Source organism: Natrix helvetica (genome assembly GCF_964273705.1).
Source record: "Natrix helvetica genome assembly, chromosome: 1".
Lineage (NCBI taxonomy): Eukaryota > Metazoa > Chordata > Lepidosauria > Squamata > Natricidae > Natrix > Natrix helvetica.
This window is the reverse complement of record NC_138548.1, coordinates 283,294,257-283,318,526: the sequence shown is the minus strand read 5'-3', so window position 1 is coordinate 283,318,526 and position 24,270 is coordinate 283,294,257. Positions and strand designations below refer to the sequence as shown.

Here is a 24,270-nt window from a genome sequence, read left to right as displayed (position 1 = left end):
ATCATGAAATCGTTTTATAAGAATCATGTTTTTGTGTTTACAATTGAAGCCAGGGAAGATATAAGAGAAGCTTATTTTTGCCAGACAGCCAATTGAGCATTCAGGGACTTAAAAGAAATCAGTACCACTTCTGGTGCTATTAAAAGAAAAAAAATCATTATTATGGATTCTTCATGTAAAGTAACAAAATCTAATAACAGCACAAAATGCAACATGAGAAAATACAGTGCTAAGTTAAAAAAAGTAATAAGATAAATATTTGATGATAATCATCAGAATACATTACAGTAAAATTTAGGAAATTAAATTATCCAAGCAATAAATGAAAAATTTGGACCAGGTTCTTAACCTGTCAGGGAAATATAATCACTTTGAGTGCTACATTAAAGGTTTCATAGTTAATGCGTGTCTGTGTATTCAGGTATTTCTTCTATTTTACAAAATGATTATGAATGAAATCCAACTATTCTTAATTGAGTCATACTTAATCTCTTTTAACTGCTGAAAACTACCATGAGTTGGGTTGACTGCAATGGATACATAACAATAGAAATAGCACTTAAACTTATATACCACTTCACAGTGCTTTACAGCCCTCTCTAAGTGGTTTACAGAGTCAGCATATGGCCCCCATCAATCTGGGTCCTCATTTTACTAACCTTGGAAGGATGAAGACTAACTCAACCTGCAGCCCGTCAGGATCAAACTCAAACCGCATTACATACTTAAGAAATAATCTTTTCCTCTTTTTGTTTGCTTGGTTCCCCACATTCCTACTGAAAAGTCCCTTCTGTCTACTCCCCAAATTTCCAGTGTGTCTTTTAAGGTTATGTAGAGGCTGCAGAAGGGAAAGGATAATCTCTCCTAGCTTTGCTTGCAGGAGCGCAACCTACTTGTGTCTCACTCACAACTACTTCGGCATTTATATAGGGATGCTCAGTGTTTCATATTTATCTGTATATCCCATTAGGTCATGTTGTAGATATTGAGGCTAAGAGTATACAACTGTGCCTTCCTACCACATACATGTTCAGATTTTGGAAATCATTGGAAATTAATCTTGGAAATGAACAATAAATAAGTACAGGTAGTTCTCGACTTACAACACTTCACTTAGTGACTGTTCTAAGTTACAATGGCACTGAAAAAAGTGACATGATGATTTTTCACACTTACGATCATTGCAACATCCCCACGGTCATGTGATTTACATTTGGATGATTGACAATTGATTCACATTTATGACTGTTGCAGTGTCCCGGGGGTCATGTGATTCCCCTCTTGTGACCTTTTGACAAGTAAAGTCATAGGGGAAACCAGATTCACTTAACAACTGTGTTACTAATTCAGTGATTCGCTTAACAAATGCGGCAACAACAATAGTAAAATGGGGCAAAACTCACTTAATAAATTTCTCAGAAATATACATTTTGGGCTAAATTATGGTTGTAAGTTGAGGACTACCTATAATAAAGAATCAGACATTGTTAGACTGCAGTTGATGAAATTCTTTAAGTTTTCTGAGCAGAGTTCATGGGAATTTGAAGCCGATATCTGGAGAGATACCACTTTTCCAGGTCCAATAAAATGCAATGGTCTATTATATATTGATCTAGAATCATTCATTAGTATTATTTCTTTTTTTTCCCCTAGCCCTGCTAATGGAGGCCGCACATGTTTTGGGCCAAGCTATGAGTTCCAGCTATGCAATAGCCAAGAATGTCCTGATGGTGATGATGACTTCAGAGAGGAGCAATGCAGGCAGTGGGATCCCGTTTTTGAATATCAGAATATGAAGCATCACTGGCTTCCATATGAACATACTGATGGTTTGCATTTCATTTCATTATTAGCAGAACAGACCAGGATAACTCTGCCCATTTTCGAAAACTGGAATGTCCTGTATGCAGAAATACTGCAATTCATTAGCACTAACTCTCAGATCAGGAGGTGGCAATTAGGCCCTCTTTAAAACCTATGGACTTCAACTCCCAGAATTCCCGAGCCAGCCATATTGTCTTAGGAATTCTGGGAGTTAAAAGCCACAGATTGTAAAGGGGCCATAGTTGCTCCAATCCTACTGTCAAGTGCTTCTAGTTTCTCTTCAGAGGACAGCATTTTTTCAGACAGATGAGCATGCACTTCTTAGTAGGAATTATTTAGGCTGCAGCATCACTCAGATTATCCATTGTACTTTAATTGAATTGATGTATATGTTATGCATGATTAGTGTAACATATACTAATGTAAAAGCAAATAAAACCATTTTGTAGAATTGTATTTTAAGGGTTTAAAGCAGTGGTGGGTTTCTACCGATTCAGCCAAACCGGTAGTAGCTTGGCGGTCTGGGTCGCTGGAACCAGCAGCAACCCAGGCCTCACATGCCCCCAAACCGGTTCTCCTAGCACCGCCATAGGTGCTGCCATCTTGTTTCTTGCTTCTGTACATGCACAGAGCAATTTTTATTACTCTGCACATGTGTGTGTGCGTGTGGCTGCCGGAACCCACCCCTGGTTTAAAGGGATGCGGTGGCTCAGTGGCTAAGACACTGAGCTTATCGACCAGAAGGTTGACAGTTCAGCGGTTCAAATCCCTAGTGTAGCATAATGGGGTGAGGTCCTGTTACTTGTCCCAGCTTCTGCCAACCTAGCAGTTCAAAACCACATTAGAAAAATGCAAATACTATAGTGGGAAGGTAACAGTGTCACATGCTCCTTTGGTGTTAAGTCATGCCGGCCACATGACTACGGAGACGTCTTCGGACAGCGCTGGCTCTTCGGTTTTGAAACGGAGATGAGCATCGTCCCCTAGAGTTGGGAACAACTAGTGCAAATGTGCGAGGGTAACCTTTACCACTACCTTTTATTTTAAGGGTTAATCCATTAAGATGGTAGAATCGCTTTGTCTCACTTCATGCCATGCAGGGGTATTGGAAATTCAATTCCCAGCTCTATGCCCAAGATGGCTTTGTGATTTTGCTAACTAGGAACTCTGAAAATAGACTTTATGCCTGAGGAGTATGAAGTGGGGAAACTGATACAAACTATAAATATTCCTTATTAAATATTTGCTTTGAAGTTTAATTCCAATTTCTAAAATATGGCGCAAAATTTCCCTCTTTGGACAAGTTGCTTAGAATTTTTTTACTTTGCTGCAAAACTTCCATTGAATCAACATTTACAAAATAATCTAATGAGAAGATAAATTACCCAAATATTTTCCCTTATAGCTAAAGAAAGGTGCCACCTCTACTGCGAGTCCAAGGAGACTAATGATGTGGTATATATGAAAAGATTGGTACATGATGGAACACAGTGCTCCTATAAGGATTTGCACAGTATCTGTATGCGAGGAGAATGCCTGGTAGGTTATATATGTTTCAGGAATTTCTGTTTCCATTTTTCTACCTGCAAGAGTAATATTAAAATTATAATGAGCTGTGGTGACGCAGTGGTTAGAATGCAATATTGCAGGCTAATTCTGCTAACTGCCAGCTGCCTGCAGTTCGGTAGTTCGATTCTGGCCAGCTCAAGGTTGACTCAGCCTTCTATCTTTCCAAGGTTGATAAAATGAGGAGCCAGATTGTTGGGGGTCAATATACTGACACTGTAAACTGCTTAGAGAGGGTTGTAAAGCACTGTGAAGCGGTATGTAAATCTAAGTAATCTTGCTACAATGGGCTAGTTTTTCCCCTTCCCTGGCTAATTTATAAAAAAAAATATAAACTATAGAAATTATATTGAAAGATGATTTTAAAAGAAATCAGATGAGTAGTACTTTACTGTTTTATTAGAGGTGGCAGAATATTTTTCATATTTATTAATGGTGAATTTAATCCTCAGGAGGGGATTGTAATATGTAAAAACAACTATTTAAAACAGTGGTTCTCAACCTGTGGGTCGGGACCCCTTTGGGGGTTGAATGACCCTTTCACAGGGGTCACCTAAGACCATAGAAAAACACATATTTTCAAAGAATATGGAAAACGTAAAGTAATTGTATGGTTGGGGGTCACCACAATATGAGGAACTGTATTAAAGGGTCACGGCATTAGGAAGGTTGAGACCCACTGATTTAAAAGGAAAGTATCTGTTGAAATGCAACCGTTTTTAAAGGGGGAAAAGTCATTACATGGAGAGAAAATTCTCCAAAGAGTCCCAAGAAAAATAGCTGTGGTCGACGATTGTAGAATGCTTCGAAGGTTAGACATTCAAGATGGCAGGGAATTAAGTGATGTGAATAGAGACATATTGCTTTGTTGTGCATGTGTTACTTAGTTTAGGATGGCTCTTGAGCACACTTCTAAAATTGTTTTTGTTAACAAATTGTTAAACAAATTGTTAAATTTGTTTTTATTCAAGGAAATACCGTGTTTCCCCGAAAATAAGCCACGCCCTGCTAATAAACCCAATCGGGTTTTTCAGAGCATGCGCCAAAATAAGCCCCTCCCCCCAAAATAAGCCCCCCCAAACCGGAGTGGGAAGAGGGGGGGACATGCCCCACGCACCCCACAGCCCTTGCCATACCTACGGGTACAGTTTGCCGGGCAAAAAGAGGGCCCACCGCAAAAAGAGCGGTAGGTTAGCAATACGCTTCAAAAAAACCCTGTTCTGTCCCGATCCCGCGGCAGCAATGCACTTCAAAAAAACCCTGTTCCCTCCCTTGCAAAGAGCCCAGCGCAAAAGGAGCAGCAGGCAAAGCAAAGTGCTTCGCGCCCCATTCCGTCCCATGAAAAAAAGAGTCCGCTGCAAAAAGAGTCCAGCAATGCGATCCCCCCTCCCCCACCTGATCCCTCTCGCACCCCATTCCCTCCCGAGCAAAAAGAACAACTCCCACCAAGCCCCAATGATAACGGCTGCCTGGCTGCTTCCCTTCCCCAACCTCCCTTTAGGGAGGGGGTAGCAGTGGGGGGGGAAAGCGACGCGTATCTTAGTGCTACCAGAGATTGACAGCTCCGCTGCGTTCCTTGCCGTTTCGTCCAGGGAAGCCCCATGTAAAAAAAAAAAAAACCATGAGTTCAACTAGCGAGGTTTTTTTTTAACAAGGGGCTTCAATGGGCGAAAGAACACAGCGGAGCTGTCAATCTCCGGTAGCTCTAGGACACGCGCCTGGCGGCTCCCCCCCCCCTACATTGGTAAACGTTGCTACAAATGAGACTCCAAACAAATGATAGAATGGGGGGGGGAACGAAGGCAGAGGACAGAGAATGAAACAGAAAAGGAAGAGAAGGGGGGAGGGAAGGAAGGGAAACGAAGGGAAAGGACAGAGAAAGAAACAGGAAAGGAAGAGAATGGTGGGAGGGAAAGGAAGGCAAAGGATAGAGAAAGAAACAGGAAAGGAAGAGAAGGGGGGAAGGAAAGGAAGGCAAAGGACAGAGAATGAAACAGGAAAGGGAGAGAATGGGGGGGAAAGGAAGGCAAAGGACAGAGAATGAAACAGGAAAGGGAGAGAATGGGGGGGGGGAGAAAGGGGAAGGAAGGGAAAGGACAGAGAAAGAAAGAGCAAAGGAAGTGAATGGGGGGAAGGAAGGCAAAGGGTAGAGAAAGAAACAGGAAAGGAAGAGAAGGGGGGGAGAATGTTTCTTTCTCTGTCCTTTGCCTTCCTTTCCCTTCCTTCCCTCCCCCCTTCTCTTCCTTTTCTGTTTCATTCTCTGTCCTCTGTCTTCGTCCCCCCCCCCCCATTCTATCATTTGTTTGGAGTCTTGGGGCTTGGTGGGAGTTGTTCTTTTTGCTCGGGAGGGAATGGGGTGCGAGGCGCGTTGCTGTCCTGCTAGCTCCCACCCCACCAATGGTAACGGCTGCCTGGCTTCTTCCCTTCATCAATGTCCCTTTAGCGAGGGGGGCGGGGGGGGAGAAGACAGACGCATATCCTAGAGATACCAGAGACTGACACCTCCTTCGGGTTCCTCGCCCTTTCGCCCATTGAAGCCCCTTGTAATAAAAAAAAAACTTCCGTAGTTGAACTCATGAGTTTTTTTTTTTACAAGGGACTTCACTGGACAAATGGGCGAGGAACGCAGTGAGGTAAGAGGCGCGCCTCGCTTCTCTGCCCCCCCCTAAAGGGGCGGCAGGGAAGGGAACCAGGCAGGCTGCCATTACCATTGGGGCAAGGTGGGCGGTGTTGGGCCACGAGGCGTGCCTCTTACCTTTCCAGGTCCGTCGCAGTCCTCGCCATTGTGTCCAGGGAAGCCCTGGTAAAAAAAAACAATCTCTCGCGAGTTCAAGAAATTTGATTGAACTCGGGAGAAGGTTTTTTTTTTAACCAGCCGCTTCCCTGAGCACAATGGTGAGGAATGCGACGGAGCTGGAAAGGTAAAAGGCGCGCTTCACTTCTCGCCTGCCCCAGAAAATAATAAGCCCTCCCCTATAATAAACCCAAGGCCATATTTCGTGGGGCAAAAGAAAATAAGCCCCTGGCGTATTTTCGGGGAAACACGGTAGTGATTGCTATCTATAAACACATGCAATAGATGAGCGCATAGACCAAGTCAAGTAGACAATCCTTAAACTCTTCTTTTAAAACTCTTCTTTTAGTTCCTAGTGCATGTTGGAATAGCAATAGAACTTAGATTTCTATACCGCTTCATAGTGCTTTTACAGGCCGCTCGAAGCAGTTTACAGAGTCAGCATATTGCCCCAACAATTTTGGGTCCTCATTTTACTGACCTCGGAAGGATGGAAGGCAGAGTCAACCTTGTGTCAGGCCTGTAGTTATGTTCTTTTTAGGATCTTTGGCCTGCCACACTTTTTATTAATTTCTTATGCTGTTTCATTAGTGTAGTAGTTGGGAGGGGGGAGTAGAAAGGAGTAGGATTGTGGAATGTATTGTTGACATTCTTTTATAGAAGCCAAGGTCATCTTTTGTCTTCGCACCTCGACACCTGACCAGAAGCAGAGGGGTGTAGATGCCAGTGTGGAAGATGATGATTGGAACATGTGATGGATTTGTGGGTGTGGGGATAGATCATGAACTTTCAACTGGGTGGAATTCCAGGAAGAACATTAGAGTTGGAATTCCATAGACGTGCTAACTTGCCTGCATGAATAAATTGGACCTTTAAGGATAACTTTGCCTTGGACAATGATTTAATTCTGCATGGTATTTAGAACGCCTGACACCTTGAGCTTGTTGAGATTTGAACTGCCAAATTGCAGGCAGTCAGCAGACAGCAGAAGTAGCCTGCAGTACTGCACTCTAACCACTGCACCACCATGGCTCTTATGAGATTATGGAATGTTCCATAAGGACAATGTTTAGAAAGGATATCTGTTAGTTAATGAATTATTCATGTCCTTCTAGTGGTACTTTGAGCCACCAAATACATGATTTTTTTGTAGATAAAGATAACTATTTATTGTTTGCCACGTACTGTATTTTTCAGAGTATAAGTGGCACCGGAGTATAAGATGCACCAAGATTTTGAAGAGGCAATTTTAAAAAAATGTTTTTGCACTCTGCAGACCTCCCAAAAACGACTCGTTTTTCGCAAAAGGGGCATGAATAGCCTTTAGGAGACTTATAGAGTGCTCCTGGTGGCCAGGGAAGAGGGCAAAATTGAGCAAAAAAATGGCCCATTTTCCGCTCATTTCTGCCCTCCCCAGCCTCCAAGAACACTGTGGAAGCCTCCTAAAGGCTATGCACGGCAATTTTGGTGAAGGGGGCAGGGTTTTAGGAGGCAAAAAATGCTGTATTCAGTGTATAAGACACACCTAGATTTTCAGCCTCTTTTCTGAGGGAAAAAGGTGCATCTTATACTCTGAAAAATACAGTAATACAGTCATTCTAGATATGCTTGGGTACAATTTTTAGCAATTCTGAACTAAAACCATACCTACCATTCAGTCTTCAAGTTATCTGCTTTAAATAAACCTTATGTTCAGCTCTTTTCCATGATATTTAACTTGAGGACAGACTTACTGAAGTGTGATGTCTTTAAACTGAGAGAGAGAAAGAGAAACATATGGTTATTTTTGGTGTTATTTTCTCAGGGATTATAGATATGAAACTCTAGGTCTACGATTTTCATTATTTAAAATAGATGTGGGGGGGGGGAATCAAATATCTACTTAAACTGAAAGCAGTTCTTCTGTTCTTGAAATAAGGCCCCATGGGTCTATTAATGTATTATTTCAGGAACATACTTATATTTTAGTTCTGAATATCCTGCTTAAATATCCCAATCTAGTTATCATTTTTAAAAAAAACACTCTTACAAACCAAATGAATTGGGTTTTTTTTCTTGGTTTCAGAAAGTCGGCTGTGACAAAGTAATAGGCTCATCAAAGCAAGAAGATAAATGTGGTGTGTGCGGTGGAGACAACACCCATTGCAAAGTGGTGAAAGGAACATTCTCCAGGGCGCCAAAGAAACAAGGTTGTTCTTATTTAAATATAATATCCTTGCCCCAGAAAAGTATGTGTTTAGTTTTAAAAGGAGTTCAAGAATTTCTTTAATAGCATATTTCCTTTGCTGCATCAAAAGCTGCTCTTGAACAGGTTCTGATGGAAACAAGTTTTCTTAAGTAAAATCAATATAAAAAGAGCACCCTACTTTATGTGTCTGAGACATATTGTCATGTAATGATGTCTTGGTCTACTCAAATCATAAAAACAGAATCCTATGTAAGTCTACTCAGAAAGAGTCTTTTGAATCTGACTCCAAAGAAGTGGGTTTCAGACAATAGTCTTAATCTAATCCAGACTGTATTCCCATCAGTGGTGGGTTATGACCAGTACACCCCAGTACGGGTGTACCTGTGCTTGCCGGGAGCACCAGGTACCATTACGGTATGGTGCTCCCAAGGGCCCGCCCGCCCGTGCTCCTTACAAGTATTTGAGGTTTTGGGGGCTTCCGCACACGTGCAAGGAGTGTATGGCACGTGCATGACGCTCCGCCGAGCAGCTGCAGCATCATGGAGGTGTCGCGGAAGCATCGCAGGCGGTAAGAATGCATGTGGTGGACGCCCGGCCCCATTGCATATGGGGTCCAGAATCGGTTGCAATGGGATCCAGAATCCACCACTGATCCCCATATGCATGTTTTAACACCTTTGAGGAGCATCTATCAACTCACCCACTATCATCTTAAAGTGAAGCAAAGAAAAATCCACACACCCAAACTGGGGGAAATAGATATTTTCAGACCTGCTTATATCTTTGTTGGGGCTTCTGTCTTTCCATTCTGACAACTTTTGCAACTTTTTAAATGAGGTCTTAAGGGGCAGCAAATCAGCACTGCATTCAGACCACCATTGGCCTCTGCTAAAATACCTGTCTGTCTTGATACCTCATTCTTAAAACCAGAATGTTGGATATATTCAGACTTTCCGCTTTCTTGGTTGTTCATTCAAAACTAGGTTATTGTCTGACTTGCAAAATCTTTCCATTTTGCATGATGTCTATTTGTCAGGGAGAGCGAAAAAATCTTGTCAAAAAGTCAAGTCCTTCAACTTGGACAATAGCCAAAAGACAGAATTGAACAAATAAGCTGAGATCAATGCATAAAAGGTTCTTCTTTTTAAAAAGGAAAAATGCCAGTTTTCTTTCCCCATCCAACCCTGCATGCTTAGAAATAAACAAGATAGTGAGCCTTTGAAATAGATGAAATGACTAAGATTGTGCAGAGACCTTGATTCAAAAAGGAAAAGTTAATTGGGAGCAAGCAGGGATGTGCACACCGCAGCTTTTGGTTCCTTGTTGTCTTTAAAGAGTTGCCAACAGATGTGATGTGGACACCAGCATGCACTCTGAATCACCTTTCCCTTTTGAATCTGGTTCAAATGCTCCATCCTGTATTTATAATCATTACTTTGTTTCCTGCTTTTATTCTTCCAGGAATGCAAGATAATCTTTCTGGAGCTACCCCATTTTTTTTTTTACAAAAGCCTCATGACTAGGTTGGAATGAATTGTATGCTATGCATTTGCGCCCTATCTCTATCTTTATTCTCTTGTTCAGTTTCTCTATATCATCAGTGTGCCATGCTTTACAAAGAGGAGAAGGGGAAAACCAGATATCAGAGGAAATAAAGTCATTTTATTTAATTAATTGAAATTTCCCAATAATAAATATGGAGCACCACTTCCATATTCTTTTTATAGCTCCTTTATACTCTGTGCTGTTAGACTGCAGAGTAAATATGACATGGCAACAGGGGCTTAAGGGGGTTTAAAGGAGGAATTCCAGGATGACCAGGGTTCAGAGAGCTAAACCTTTTTGGTTGAAGGAGCTGCAAATGTTTCGCTACAAATATACACTGAGTCATGGTGGCACAATGGTTAGAATGTAGTATTGTGGATTAACTCTGCCCACTGCCGGGAGTTCGATATTGACCGGTTCAAGATTGACTCAGCCTTTCTTTCCCTGGTCAGTAAAATGAGGACTCAGATTGTTGGAGGCAATATGCGGACTCTGTAAACCACTTAGAAGGGACTGTAAAAGCACTATGAAGCGGAATATATCTGTAAATGCTATTGCTATTGCTACAAAAATCTTTAAAAAGCAGTCATCTAAAAATGTGCTGAAACTGGCTGTAGGATAGATAAAGAGCAGTGGGTTGAAATAAGAGATTCAGGCTGCATATTAGGAATTTCCTGATTGCAAAAGTCATAAAGCAGGGAGCGAGTGGTGGGTTCCCCCACGCAGGAGGTTTTTTAAGGTGGAGTCGGCATCAAGTTGTCAAGGATGATATAGTAGTTTCCAGCCCTGAATAACAGAAAGGACTAGGTTTATCTGTAAAGTCCCTTTTAAATATATAGTATTGGTTTTATTCCTGCTGTTTTAATTGGAAAAGTATCTTATGATTTTAAAGTGTTGTAAGCTCAGATGAACACACCTGGGTTTGAGAGGAAGCATTTACATTCATTAGAAAAGAAACAAAAGGTGGCCTAGAACTCACAAGTTAAAACGGGCAAATTGCTTCATGGCTACAGGTTGTTTGGAATATTTGCAGGGAAAACAGAGAATCTTCTCAATGGACAACATGATGTTGCAAAGAACAATAACAACCATATGAAACCAGTCTTAGAGCAAAGATTGCCACGTTTATGCATTTTCTGATAGTAAACTATGCTACCAATCTCTGGCAATTGTGGTTTAAGTCAGTTCTGGAGCTGCAAAAATGTTTTTAAAAAGGAATTAGATGGCATCTACTATATAAAATAAAGTGATAGCTACAGAAAACATTCAGGATTATTATTATTATTTGCTTATAAAAGTTATTATTAATAGTTTTGATGCTTTCTTGCAGGATACCTCAAGATGTTTGACATTCCAGCTGGTGCCAGGCATTTACTTATACAAGAATCGGATGCTACTGTTCATAATCTCGGTATGCGTCTTATTGCATCAGAGTCAGCTTTTGCTCATGGATATGCTTTTCCTGACTAGCTGAAATACTATTCTGGTTATAAAATATATTTTAATTGTATCGGGGAACATTTTTGTAGGAATAAAATAGCACTAATGCAATGATATAGAAGCTGGGGAGAGCAATTTTAATCAGTTTTAAGGTTGAAAACCAAACTAGTAGCAAATATGGGTAACTCCATGTTTGTATGTTACGTTCATTGCTGGAATTCTATGAGTTTGCTTGGTTTTGCAGTGAAATTGTTTCTATCTGTCTGCAGTCCCAAACTCATGCTTAGAGAACGCCAAGCATGCAATATTTTACATTGTATTCTCTTAATCAAAGCGACCTACAAATGTATTTGTTTCCAGCCAGATCCTTTTTCGTTGTAGAAGTGGTGGTAAAATAAATTCTATTGTGTAAAGAGGAATTTATAGAAACAAAAGCTCTAAACAAATGTATAGTGTAAAATGACGCTATAGAGCACTGCACACCAAAACAACTAGGCACAAGAACAGTTTTTTTCTCAAACGCCATCACTCTGCTAAACAAATAATTCCCTCACCACTGTCAAACTATTCACTAAGGCCACTTTACTATTACTATTAGTCTTCTCATCCTTCCTATGTGCCATCTCCTCCCACTTATGACTGCAGGACTGTAGCTTTGTTGCTTGTATCTTTATTATTGATATTGATATTGAGTGTTTCCTGATTGCTTATTTGTACCCTATGCCTATCATTAAGTATTATATCTTATAATTCTTGACGAATGTATCTTGTCTTTTTATGTACACTGAGAGCATATGCACCAAAGACAAATTCCTTGTGTGTCCAATCACACATGGCCAATAAAGAATTCTACAGTATTCTATCCCATCCTATCCTATCCTATCCTATCCTATCCTATCCTATCCTATCCTATCCTATCCTATCTTGTTCTGTTCTGTTCTATTCTATTCATTTAAAAATTAACAGATCCTTTTTGGATCATAATTTGAACTTTACCGTACTAAGTAACTTGGTTTCTGCTCTTTGAAATAATATGTCCAACTTTTTCTAAAACTTGGCTTTGAAATAATAAATGCCCAGAATAACTTGGCATTGGGCAGCATGCACATTCAATAAACAAACAAACAAACAAATAAATAATATGTCATTTCTACTCAATGTAATTGTGCAAACAATGTTTTCTGCAGAGTCCACATTTCCTGTGCATCAGATTTACCAGATGTGCTTTTGCTTATGTCTCCAGCATCTATTCTCTTGGTCCTTCTTTCTAGTTCTAAGCTAGCTGCAGCAAGAACGTTTAATCAAGCAAAGTTTCAAAAATAATTGAAGCTCTCAATCTTTACAGCTCAGTGGATCAATAAGAGGCATTGTCTTGTAGGCTGTAATTAATTAGAAGCAGATTCATGTCCACTGACCTAGTAACTTTTCTATGAATCATCCAAAGTTTGTTTTAAGAGACAGGTTTTGTGAATTGCTGTTCTCTGCAGCTGTCTGGGATTAATAATGTTCATTGCAGACATATTCCTTACGTTAGGCAAACCGTTTCTGAAAAACCACAAGCAAGATATAAACCTTCTGTTTTTGTAAATCTGATGAAGGTATGGATGCTGACAACACAAATGAATCTTGAAGCAGTTGGGAAAGAGGGCAGTAATTGTATACAAGGCTGTCATGTCTTACTATTATTTTGAAAGAGAAAATATTCCTCTCATATTTAATGTAGAAGTAGGCCAGCAAATGTAGCAGTGACAAGCAGATAGATATAAAGACTGCTGCTGAGTTGTATATGAAAAGAGGGAAGATTGTGTAAAATTCTCATCTCCAAAGAAGCCTGGTACAATGAGATCGCCTTTCGTGGAGAAAAGATTTGTCATATTTAACATAAGTGCTTTTTGGTTATTGACTCTCAGGATTTCTGCCTTTCAACTTAAACTATTTTCCTTTTTTAAAAAAAATCAGTCAATAATGAAACCTACAATTTGGGCCCATACGACTGCAATCAATACATAGCTATATATTATCCAAGAATAGTAGCCAATTTGAAACTCACTAAACTACAGTTTGGAGGAGGTAGGAAAATCTGCCATGTCCCCATTAGGTTCCAAGAAATATAACAAGCCTTAGGTTCCAATAGTACAACAAGCCTACTACTCACTGTCTAAGGCAGTGATGGCTAACTTTTTCCAGACCAAGTGGCCAAAGTACAAGCACTCTCGAACCCCCAAAATGTAATGCGTGCATGTGCCCCCACTCATACATGCCTCCCGCACACATGCACCCCACACACTCGCCCCACCTCCTGTGCATGAGTGGGCAGCCCCCCAGCATGGTGCCTGCCCCCCCTTGCACAGCAGAGACCCAAAGACCAGCTGGCTGGTGGGAGACACACGCACATAAGTGGTGGAGCTGAACTGGGGTGATGGTTCGTGTGCCATCAGAGAGGGTGCGGCGTGCCACCTCTGACACACATGCCATAGGTTCACCATCACGGGTCTAAGGTGAATTATAACATAATTCATAGTCTACCACATTTAGAATCACATAGTACATTGCCTTGAGACATTTGACAGTTAGACAGCCTGATAAAAATAAATGAAACCTCATTTTTCCAAAATTCTGGGTAGGACATTGGGAACTATTGTTGCTCTTTTCTCAAGGCAGAGAAGTAAGAATGCAAACAATTTCTGACTATAGAAACTTGGATACAGCCTTCGAACTGAAGGGTTCTCAGTTTTGTCATAGATAAGAAACAAAGGTTTCCCAAATTTTTATTTTGGGGTGGGGGGGTGGGGGTTAGGAATAACTCGGTTAGGATATTTTGGTTACTTTTTGACAAATGTTATTTTGTTAATACTAAAATGTTTATAGAAACTTTTCTGGTGATATTCTTTGATGAATTCTCCAAGTAAAGTAAATAAAGCTAGCAGCCACTTCTGTGACTTCTAGTTTCTTTACTCACTGGGAAAAAAATTAAAAATGAGAAGGGGAAGCCTCTGGACATATAATCTTGACTTCATATTTCTTTCTTTTTTTTAGCGATCAAGAACCGAGAAACAGGGAGATTTATTCTAAATGAAAACAACTATGTACCAGACTCCAAAACTTTCATACACATGGGTGCAGAATGGGAGTATCGGAATGATGAGGACAGGGAAATGGTTCAAACAATGGGTCCTTTACGTCACGGCATCACCATTTTGGTAAGTTCCTTGAAGACGAGGCTGGCGTGCGACAGTAAGTCATGCAGTAGTATCACTTAAGGGATTGATTTTAAGGATGAAGGCCAAATCTAGATTGTGCTTCCCAATTATATACGTTGCCTCTTTTGTTCGTGAGAACTCTAGGGAGATGGATTTCTCTTTTTTCAGAAAACAAGACTGGGGATCTTCTGGGGGGGAATGTGGTTAGCAGACTGGCAGATGAAGAGACCACCAGGACCATAGACCTGGAACAAGACTAGAGAATCACGGAAGCCTAAATCTTGGTTGGAATCTGTTTTGAAGAGATTTTTAAAATGATGTTACAATGATCTTCCTGAAAAAAATATACATTATTTGTCTAACTAGGTAATTCCTCATGGTAATGGGAAGATTTCATTGACATACAAATTTATGATCCATGAAGATTCTTTAAATGTTGATGATAACAATGTCTTGAAAGATCCTGTACCATATGAATGGGCTCTGAAAAAATGGACCCAGTGCTCAAAACCTTGTGGAGGAGGTAAGGATGCTGATGACTGCATTGACTTTTCTGTCTGTTGTGAAAAGCTGTGATTCTAATTATGCTTTAAGTATTCTTGATGGTTTAATTTGGCTCATGGCTGAATTTGAGACAAGAATCCATGAAGTTAAAATGACTTAACAGGCTTACCTGTAATTTCTTATCTGTGATACTGTCATTCATTCATTCAGTGCAGCACATTTGATTTTTCCAATTATCCGTCAGATCTTTGTGAGATCATCCAAAGTGTAATGATTTATTATGAATCATTAGATGTTGACTTCTTCAGTTACATTTTAATAAGAAAAAGTTTAGTTCATAGGAAGAAAAATACATTCACTGGGAATTATTTATTGCTGTCTATTACACATAACATGCTGCACATCTAGAAAATGGACAGTAGTTTAAAAAGGAAGCGGAGGAAATAAATGAATAGCAGGAGACAAAATTCTGCAGTGTAAATTTTCACTGGAGACTGTACCAATGTGTTGGTTCAGTCTACTCTAGATGTGCATTTCACAACTAGAGTAGACTGAACCAACACATTACTTAACCAGCAACATGTCAGTTGCTTGTTTTTACAGAAACTTGCAAAATTATTCCACATTATTTCATTTCCCAGCTCCCAGAATTCCACCTGCTCTGAAATTTGGAATCAATCAATCTCAAATATCCACCACACTTGCTGCCCCTAACTGTAGCAGAATTGCTGAACTGTAGGGGGGAAACCTGGAGGTCTTAAACCTCATCTCTCAGAAGTATTTTGAGACTTCACACCCGAACATCACCTCCTATTCTTGCCTGTCGCTATCTATCATTCAAGGGATATTTATCTCGTGTGTTCCCATTAGCTGTAGTGTGTCAAAGAGGCTTTCATATCCTGTGCTGCCTGACTGTGATTGAATAGTGAAAAATACAAAAAAGTTGAAATAATTTCTACATTGCTGCCTCCTTGATCATTAGAAGTATATTATGACCACACATTTCAGTCCTTTGAGCTCCTGTTGGGAGGCTGACCAAAGGAAAATGGCTATAGAGTTGTTCAAAGTATGGGAAAAAGGCAGGTTTTAAGGTGGTTTATAAAATATGTAATGCTCCTGACAGACCACAAGATGTCACTGATTTGCTATAAATGAGTGTTCTGCCAGGATATTTAGATTTGGATTAATTATTACAGATAAAACATATTTTAAAATGATGCACAGCATGAGGATATGTAAAATAGGCAGAAGTACACACAATTACTTGAATTAAGAAAAATCTAAAAAATTGGTAATTATTCTAACACAGAAAAATATATTATTCCTAGTGCAAATGGATTAAACTTGTTACCTGTTTCTTCACAACTAGGTTTCTTTTGAAACAATTATTCCCTTTGTCCATTTTGCCTGAATTTACTCGGGTAAATTCTCACTTTATCAGAGGTTTTCAAACACAGCTCATACATCCTTCCTATGTTTTTTTTCTTGTGTTCTGCTTTTGTCTTTTTAAGAGGATTCGTTTTCTAATTCTGGAACAGAGCGAGACGCAGTCCTATCTCATGATCTACATGACAAAAACCATGGCTGATCTGAAAATACAGATTTTAAGTCCATAGTCTGCACAAGGATACATTTATTTTGAGTTTCTGTGTTCTCTGGTTGCCAAAAACATTCTCAACATCATTCTTCCCATGAAGGAAATAAATATAATCCTATTGGAAGGCCACAAGTTACTATATGTCAGCATCACAATTCAGGCACTCACAGAATTTAATATTATAAATATAAAATACAGCCATAACACTGATGTGTTTAGTGGAGTAACATTAAAATCACTTAAGCCAAGCTTGACTTTGATAACTGCACAGATACATCCAAATTGTTTTATTGGAAAGTATATGAGTTGCCACTGCTTTCTTCCCATATCATACTTCTGCTTCTCAATATGCCTACATCTCTGGGGTTTCCAGATGGTTGGATCTTAGTTTTTTTGACTAACATACAACTAAACGTAAGAACTGGGGAGGGGAGCAGGATCCTATTTTAACCTTTGTGTAATTGTCCTATTTTTGCAATCTGTATCTGACAGCCCAAGTTTATTGAGTTCTCTGTAAAATTGAAACATGATGTTGCCTCATCTGGAAAGCTAAGCAAAGTCACTCCTGGTTTGATGGAAGAGGACCTTTTAGGAAGCACAGGTAGTTGACTACACTGAGAAGTCAAACTTAAAGGAAGAAGGCAATACCAAGTGATAGGAATGTATCTATGCAAATTATCAAGCTTGACTACAATGAGATTTTACTTTTATATAACTGAAGCTAATTTATAAACCATTAACAATTCTTATGTGCTTTCTTGCATTACTGAGAGATGGACAAATATCTGAACAGCTCTCCGTGCAGAAGAGAATTATCTCTGGTTTAACTGGTGAAAGAAAATCATAAAATTATAGTGCAGGCTCCAATCTGGGTCGGTCACCAGAGGTTTTGTCTTCTGAGATTTCAGACTTATGCTGGAGCCCCTCTTCAGGGAACTTCTCTCTAGAAAGAAAAAGGGCTCCAGCACAAGTCAGAAAGCTTGGGAGGCAAATCTTGTGCTCCCAGTGTCCAACCCAGATTGGATCCTGCAACATTATCCTGGGACACGTATATTTGCCTTGATTCATAAAATAGTGGCCAGAGTATTCGTAGTAGGGGGAAAACAAAAATATTTGAATTATGTAAAAGTTCGTTGAAATGTTGAAGATAAAGTAAGTTTTTTCCTCCCCCTTAAGGCTACCAATTTACAAAATATGGTTGCCGGAGGAAGAACGATCTGAAGATGATCCGTCGCAGTTACTGTGAGTCTATCTCAAAGCCCAGGCCCATTCGTAGAATGTGCAATCTCCAGGAATGTTCCCAGCCAACGTAAGCGGGTCTTTCTGAATTTTCACTGCCATTAAATGCTCATCTCCTAACGCAACATTGCCTTGATTCAGATGACTTTGTCTTAATCTTAATGTTCTTCCCTTTCTGATGCTTTTTTTGGGGGAGGGGGGGGATCAAAGATGCTATGATACATTTATAAAGTTACCACTTTAGGAATTATATATGATCTAATGTGAAATCATGAAATTAGCAATATTAAGATACTTAAGTTTAAAAAAAATCACATAAATTAAGGATGTCCCCCGATTGCAAAATGAATTTTGAAGAGGATAAACTTTTTTTTAAAGAAAAATATCTTAGTAAACATAATAGAATAAGTCATTATTGTACATGTATAAGCGCCTGAATTTTTGAAGGGAAAGCACATAGAATTTACATGAATTGATTATCAGTTATTTAAAAATAATTGAATAGGCCATTAATGTACAGGCCTTTATTGAAAAATATTCCATTTGATAATCCTAATAGGAACAGCAATAAAAACTGTAGTGTAACTTTTAGAAATGTTGGGTGCTGAAGAATGGTGGAAATGAGGATTTTCTGCTTACAAAACCTTTAGATATAAGCATGTATGGCATTTTTCATTTAAATACCTACTTCTGGTAATTTTAAACACATATTTACACTCCATGATTTGGATTAGCAGGTGCAGTACAGATAGAGGATATGCCTTTGTTCCTAATCTAACTAGAGGTTAACAATTTTAAAAATGCATCAATAGGATTATCACTTTTCGGATTGAGAATCTCATACGCATCTGCAAGAAAACAAGCAAACTCAGAAAGCACCAAAGACCCCTAATTTCATACATGTTCATTCTTGATTAATCAGGATTTTGGTTATTTAGCATCGTGTCCCAACTAAATTAGTTCATGGGTCTGTAGTAATGTTCCAATGCTGTACATTCCATTACCACTTAGCTCACTTCATTGGTTTTTAGCAGACCTTCTGTGTAGTAAAACAAACATACCTAAAAAGAAGGAATATCATAGAGCAGCCTTTATGTATACACATTAATTTGAAAATTCTAAAATCATAGATGACTTGGGAATAGTTTCCATTCTATAATTTGCTTTCACATTCCTTAGTTCATTGTGTCCTCCTAACTAAAAACTGAAAGGGACATTTAGATATTTCTTGGAAAGGCAACTATTTAGTTCTGCCCTGATTTTGAAGAGGAGTTTCTCTATGGAGGTTATTTCTATTTCATTTACTGTAGATCAGAAGGTACCATAGGCTGAGCAAACTGTCCTCTGATGTTATTTGTGAAGCATCTTGAGCAATTCATTGCTGGGAAATGGAACTGGTATTAGATGGAATATTGCAAAAGAGAAAAGTCCAGAGTTTTGCAACACTTACATTTTTAATATTTATATGATTATCATGCACTCTATGATTATTACAGATGCAGAAATAGTTAAACATTGTTCCCGAGAAAAATGACTCTATTGCTTTGAAAGATTTGCAATGGCACAACAAACTGTGAAGTTACGGCTTTCATTCTTTTTTGTATAGTACTTAGCTGACTATTGAATTGTTGGCAAAGTAGCAAATTCATTTCTAAGACTTATGCTGCTTCTGTGCCAGCTTTTGCTAACAATACTTGTTTTCGTAGTGGCTCTCCCTGCTGGATTCCATGTTAATTGTTTGGAGAATTATGAATAGATCTTATTTGTCAGAAAAACTAGAAGGAAATTCTGTTCTCTTAAGTCTGGCATCTACATTAGCATAGTTCAATTGCAAAATTATTTTATGTGTCATATTTTTTAGAGTTATGTAAAATCCAGCTCTGATTTCTAAGTACAGGTTGTCCTCAACGTACGACCACAATTCATCCCAAAATTTCTGCTGCTAAGCGAGGCTGTTTTTAACTAAATTTTGCCTCATTTTATGATCTTTCTTGCTATAGTTGTTAGGTGAATCATTGCAGTTGTTAATTTAATAACACGGTTGTTAAGTGAATCTGGCTTCCCCATTATCTTTACTTGACGGAAGGTTGCAATATGAGTCAGTTGCCAAGCATCTGGATTGTGATCACATGACCATGGGGATACTCCATAAGTGGCCATAAGTGTGAAAAATGATTGTAACTCATTTTTTTCACTGCTGTTGTAACAAATGAACTGTTGGAAGTTAAGGACTTCTTGTTTATTGGAATTTTATATATTTATAAATTTGTCAAGTTTATTCATTCTCCTTCTTTAACTGAAATCTTTAGTTTTCTCTCTTATCCTATAATTTTAAAAAAATAAATCAGAAAAAGCATTTTTTCCAAGGGAAGAATTCTTTATAATTAATTCCAAAATTTTATTTCAAACTTATTTGAACCCTTAGTACATCTGTAGCTTTCTAAAATGGAAGTGTCAACTAATCTTCTCATGTTTATCTTAATATATTAAGCTTGTAGTTAAAACTTTCTTTTGTTAAAGCAGGGGTGTCAAACCCATGTCTTCATGAAGTTGCATTGTGACGTATCGCAACTTTTTTCCCCTTCGCTAAACCAACCCATGATGAATCTGGCCTGCAGGCTGCAAATTTGACACCCCTGAGTTAAAGCATTGAAGAGACAAACTTACTTGATGCTTTCAAACTTTCTGATCCAAAGATTTCTAATAGCTGATAAGTAGTTAACAAGCAATTCCTTCTGTGCCTTAGTAGTATCTCCTTTCAATCGGGCCAATTGTAGTTTTTGAGCAAGATGATTATTCCCTCATCTCCCACCATGCAGAACTTGCTGGAGACCACTATTTTGCCGTCCCTTGTGTAGAGCACTTGTAGGCAATCTTTCCACTGTCCAGAGAGGTTTAAAGAGCTGGTCTACTCATCAGCTCTTTGTACTTCATCACAATTGTCAGCTCTGCTTTTCATGGAGCTGCCTTCAGTCCACTATTCCTCCTCTGCAAGTCCCAGACAAACCAATACTCACTCTCAAAATATTCATATTAGATAGGAGGAGATAGTGGTGCCATTACATTTTGACAATTGTTTTTCATTGAAACAGATGGGTGACAGGTGACTGGGAACCTTGCAGCAAAAGTTGTGGGAAAACAGGATATCAGGTGCGTTCAGTACGATGTATCCAAACATTGCACGACAACACAAATCGTTCTGTCCATACCAAATACTGCAGCAGCGATCGTCCGGAGGGCAAGAGGGTTTGCAATCGGGAACTTTGCCCTGCACAGTGGTGGATTGGACCCTGGTCGCAGGTAAGCAGACATTTATACATTGATTTCAGATGAAATAAATGGAAATGTCTGTGTGGCCGTTTGGTTCCTTTATCTTGGAAGTACAAGATGTAATACATAGTATAGATGTCATGTTTATATAACAACATGGCTCCATGTTTGCCTTAGAGTCATCCAGGAGTTTAGAATGTTGGAACAAGAGCAACAATAGTGTGATTGTTAGCACTAAGTATGCATGTGCATGTGTGTGTATATATAAAGATGAAATATATAAACCAAAAGTGCATTTACAAAAGAGAATCGGAAGTCCATCTTTCTTTCTTTGTTCTCCAGTGTTCTGTAACCTGTGGTAACGGCACACAAGAAAGGCCAGTTCTCTGCAGGACAAGAGAAAATATTACTGGCTTTTGTAAAGAAGATAGGCCAGAAACAACAAGGCTCTGCAGGCTACCTTCATGCCCTAGTGAGTGTACACATTTTAAAAATTCTTACTTCTTTTCTTTTTCTTTTTCTCTTATCCTCCCTCACTGCCCTTCCTCCTCTTCCTCCCCAACTTTTCCCTGTTTACTTTTGTATTTTGTATCTTATTTTATCTTATAACACAATAAAACTGATAAGCTGGGAAAAACTCTTACTTCTTGAGTCTTCTGGAAAGGCAGGGAAGGGGAAGGGGGAACTTGGGAGAACTCCTTTGTGAAATGTCAACAAACTATAGAGATATAGATCCCATAATCCCAGTATTAACAGCTTTACCTTTATTGCAGCTGGAGAAGAAATTTGAAAAACACTTCTTAAAGAAGTCTGATTTGGGAGAGGTGGGCTCACTGCAGATGATTTTTGAGGGCGGGGGATGCTAGCAGGCTAGTATGAAATATTTTAAAAAGCCAAAGTGTTGAGAATCATTCTTGGCAAGAATCTAAAAGCATTGTTTCTTTTTTGTCGATGACAATATTTTTCAACCTTGACAGCCTAAAGATGTGTGAACTTCAACTCCCACAATTCTCCAGCCAGCCATGGCAATTGAAGTCCACACATCTTCAAGCTGCCAAGGTTAAGAAATATTGCTCTATGAATCATCAGAGGCTCACACACCATTTTGGACTAATCTCAGATACTGAGATTAGTTGATTGTCACTTTTTTTCTCACTGCTTTTTTTTTGTGTTCTCTAGTTCCTCAACTTCTATCTCTTCCAGTCTAGACACACAATGGTCCACAGTTGCCCTCCCTAGAGTTGTTGCAAGCCCTAGCCAACCCCTGTTCCTGTCCTACTTGTTCAAAAGTACACTTTCAAAGTTTTAATTGCACACCTAACAGCCAGAATGTGTGAAGAAATCCTAAAATGGAAGTAAACTTCTCTAAAAACATTTATTCACTATCTACATTTGTACTGTTAGCCTTTCTGAAAGCATGCCACATTGTGATACATCTGAACAGAAGGACTTAAATGATTAACTTCATTAAAAGTAAAAAACACTGAGTATAGTTTTGGCTTTTAAAGTGTTTTCCTTTTTGTGATTAGAATGGGGTCTTTTAATTCAGCTTTTGGATTGTAAAATGTTCCTTAAAAGCTACAAAAAGTGCTCATAATTTCCCCCCCCCACCCCATTTCCACCCTAAATCTTTCTTTCTCCTTCAGAAAATTCATCAGATACATCCAAGAAGACCTATATGATACAGTGGCTGTCACGACCGGACACAGATTATCCCATCCAGAAAATATCTTCAAGTAAAAGACCCATTTATAATTCTGCCTTTGCTTTTAGCTGCATGCCATGTCAAATGTGGACTTTGCCTTCTGCTCTATTCTTTTTCCTATATGGAACATTTTCTTGAATCTTCAGAGTTTTATCTTGGGAGGAATCTTTTTTTTCCCCTGCACTGGGTTGCAGTGTCCAATGTCTTACTTCTCTGGAGATTGAGCAGCCCTTCATTGCTGCAGTGGAGGTACCGTCAAGGGGTTGGGTGTATGAAGCAGAATATCTGCAGTTTGTTGTAAGTCCTCTAAAAAGTGAGCTGATGTCGGTTTGCTTGTTGGTTAGTGATGGTGAAAAAAGGCTCTTAACTGGCTCATGATTTGAGTTTGATGGTGAAACTGACAACTTATTGTGAATGTGATCGCATCACAATAATGACAACTTGTAGTGCTAAGGTTTTCCTTTCATCTAAAGTCCCTCCAACTCATGGCAGATTAGGTAGGTCAATGTTTTTGCAGGGTATTCAAACAGGACAAAAGCACCCATTCCATCTTTCTTTATAGCCTCATTGCTTCTCAATCCATGTGTCACAATGGCTTTAAAATATGTGTTTGTTACCATGAGAAAAACTTATTCTTCAGGAAGATGAGACTTCTTTTTATATATAGTCCATCAAATGCTGCTGCTACTATATACGATGCTTCCTTTGGTTTATATTTATTTTAAAAAGTGGAAAAACACAATTTTATCAGAGTGTACCTTATGTTCTTTCTTTTTTTTCCTTTGAAAAAGCAATTAGAAAAAACAACCTGGCAGAACCTGTACTTATGCTACAAGTTGTGATGTGCAGTATTGTAATTTTGTCGAGACAATATGGCATTGACACACAGTGTAATGTCAAAAGTTGTTCGGCAATTCATTCTTTATTCATCATTACATTCATCAGTCTTTTTTCACCACGTGCATATTTGGCTTGACTGTTCAGTTTTTCTATTTGTGTGCGTGCGTGTGTGCGTGTATGATCTATAAATGTGTGTCAACTGGCAAGCATAATAGTGTGAACTACAGAATTACCTCAATTTTTATTGATTTGTTTTATTTTGCTTAGGGAAGAAGAAACTATATTTAGAAAAATGCTTTAAACTTTAATTGCATTGGCATTAATCTCCAGTTCCAGCTTTAAATACAGTGTACTGGTATCATGAATTGATATTCACGTACAGAGCGTTTTACTTGAATGATTAAACACTGGAAGGAAATTTGCACAGTCCATGTAGGAGAAAGAAAAAGGATCATTACCAAATTGGATGAAGAAAAATATTTTGCAACACTTAATTTATTTAATTGCAATTTATTCCTTGAACAGGCTTTGGGTTGAAGATCTAAAATATATTCTCCA

General features: G+C 38.9%; 1 protein-coding gene across 2 annotated transcripts in view; it reads left to right on the top strand.

Annotated features, from left to right (window-relative positions):
- Window positions 1–24,270, top strand: part of ADAMTS2 (ADAM metallopeptidase with thrombospondin type 1 motif 2) — a 295,279-nt gene that overhangs the window by 261,716 nt on the left and 9,293 nt on the right. For both annotated transcript variants that reach the window (XM_081939142.1, XM_081939141.1), the window contains exons 12-21: window positions 1,654–1,829; window positions 3,230–3,363; window positions 8,250–8,373; window positions 11,248–11,328; window positions 14,394–14,557; window positions 14,924–15,080; window positions 17,835–17,967; window positions 20,990–21,197; window positions 21,510–21,639; window positions 22,814–22,903. In XM_081939142.1, coding sequence (XP_081795268.1) covers window positions 1,654–1,829; window positions 3,230–3,363; window positions 8,250–8,373; window positions 11,248–11,328; window positions 14,394–14,557; window positions 14,924–15,080; window positions 17,835–17,967; window positions 20,990–21,197; window positions 21,510–21,639; window positions 22,814–22,903 — 1,397 coding nt within the window. The remainder of the gene's footprint in view (window positions 1–1,653; window positions 1,830–3,229; window positions 3,364–8,249; window positions 8,374–11,247; window positions 11,329–14,393; window positions 14,558–14,923; window positions 15,081–17,834; window positions 17,968–20,989; window positions 21,198–21,509; window positions 21,640–22,813; window positions 22,904–24,270) is intronic.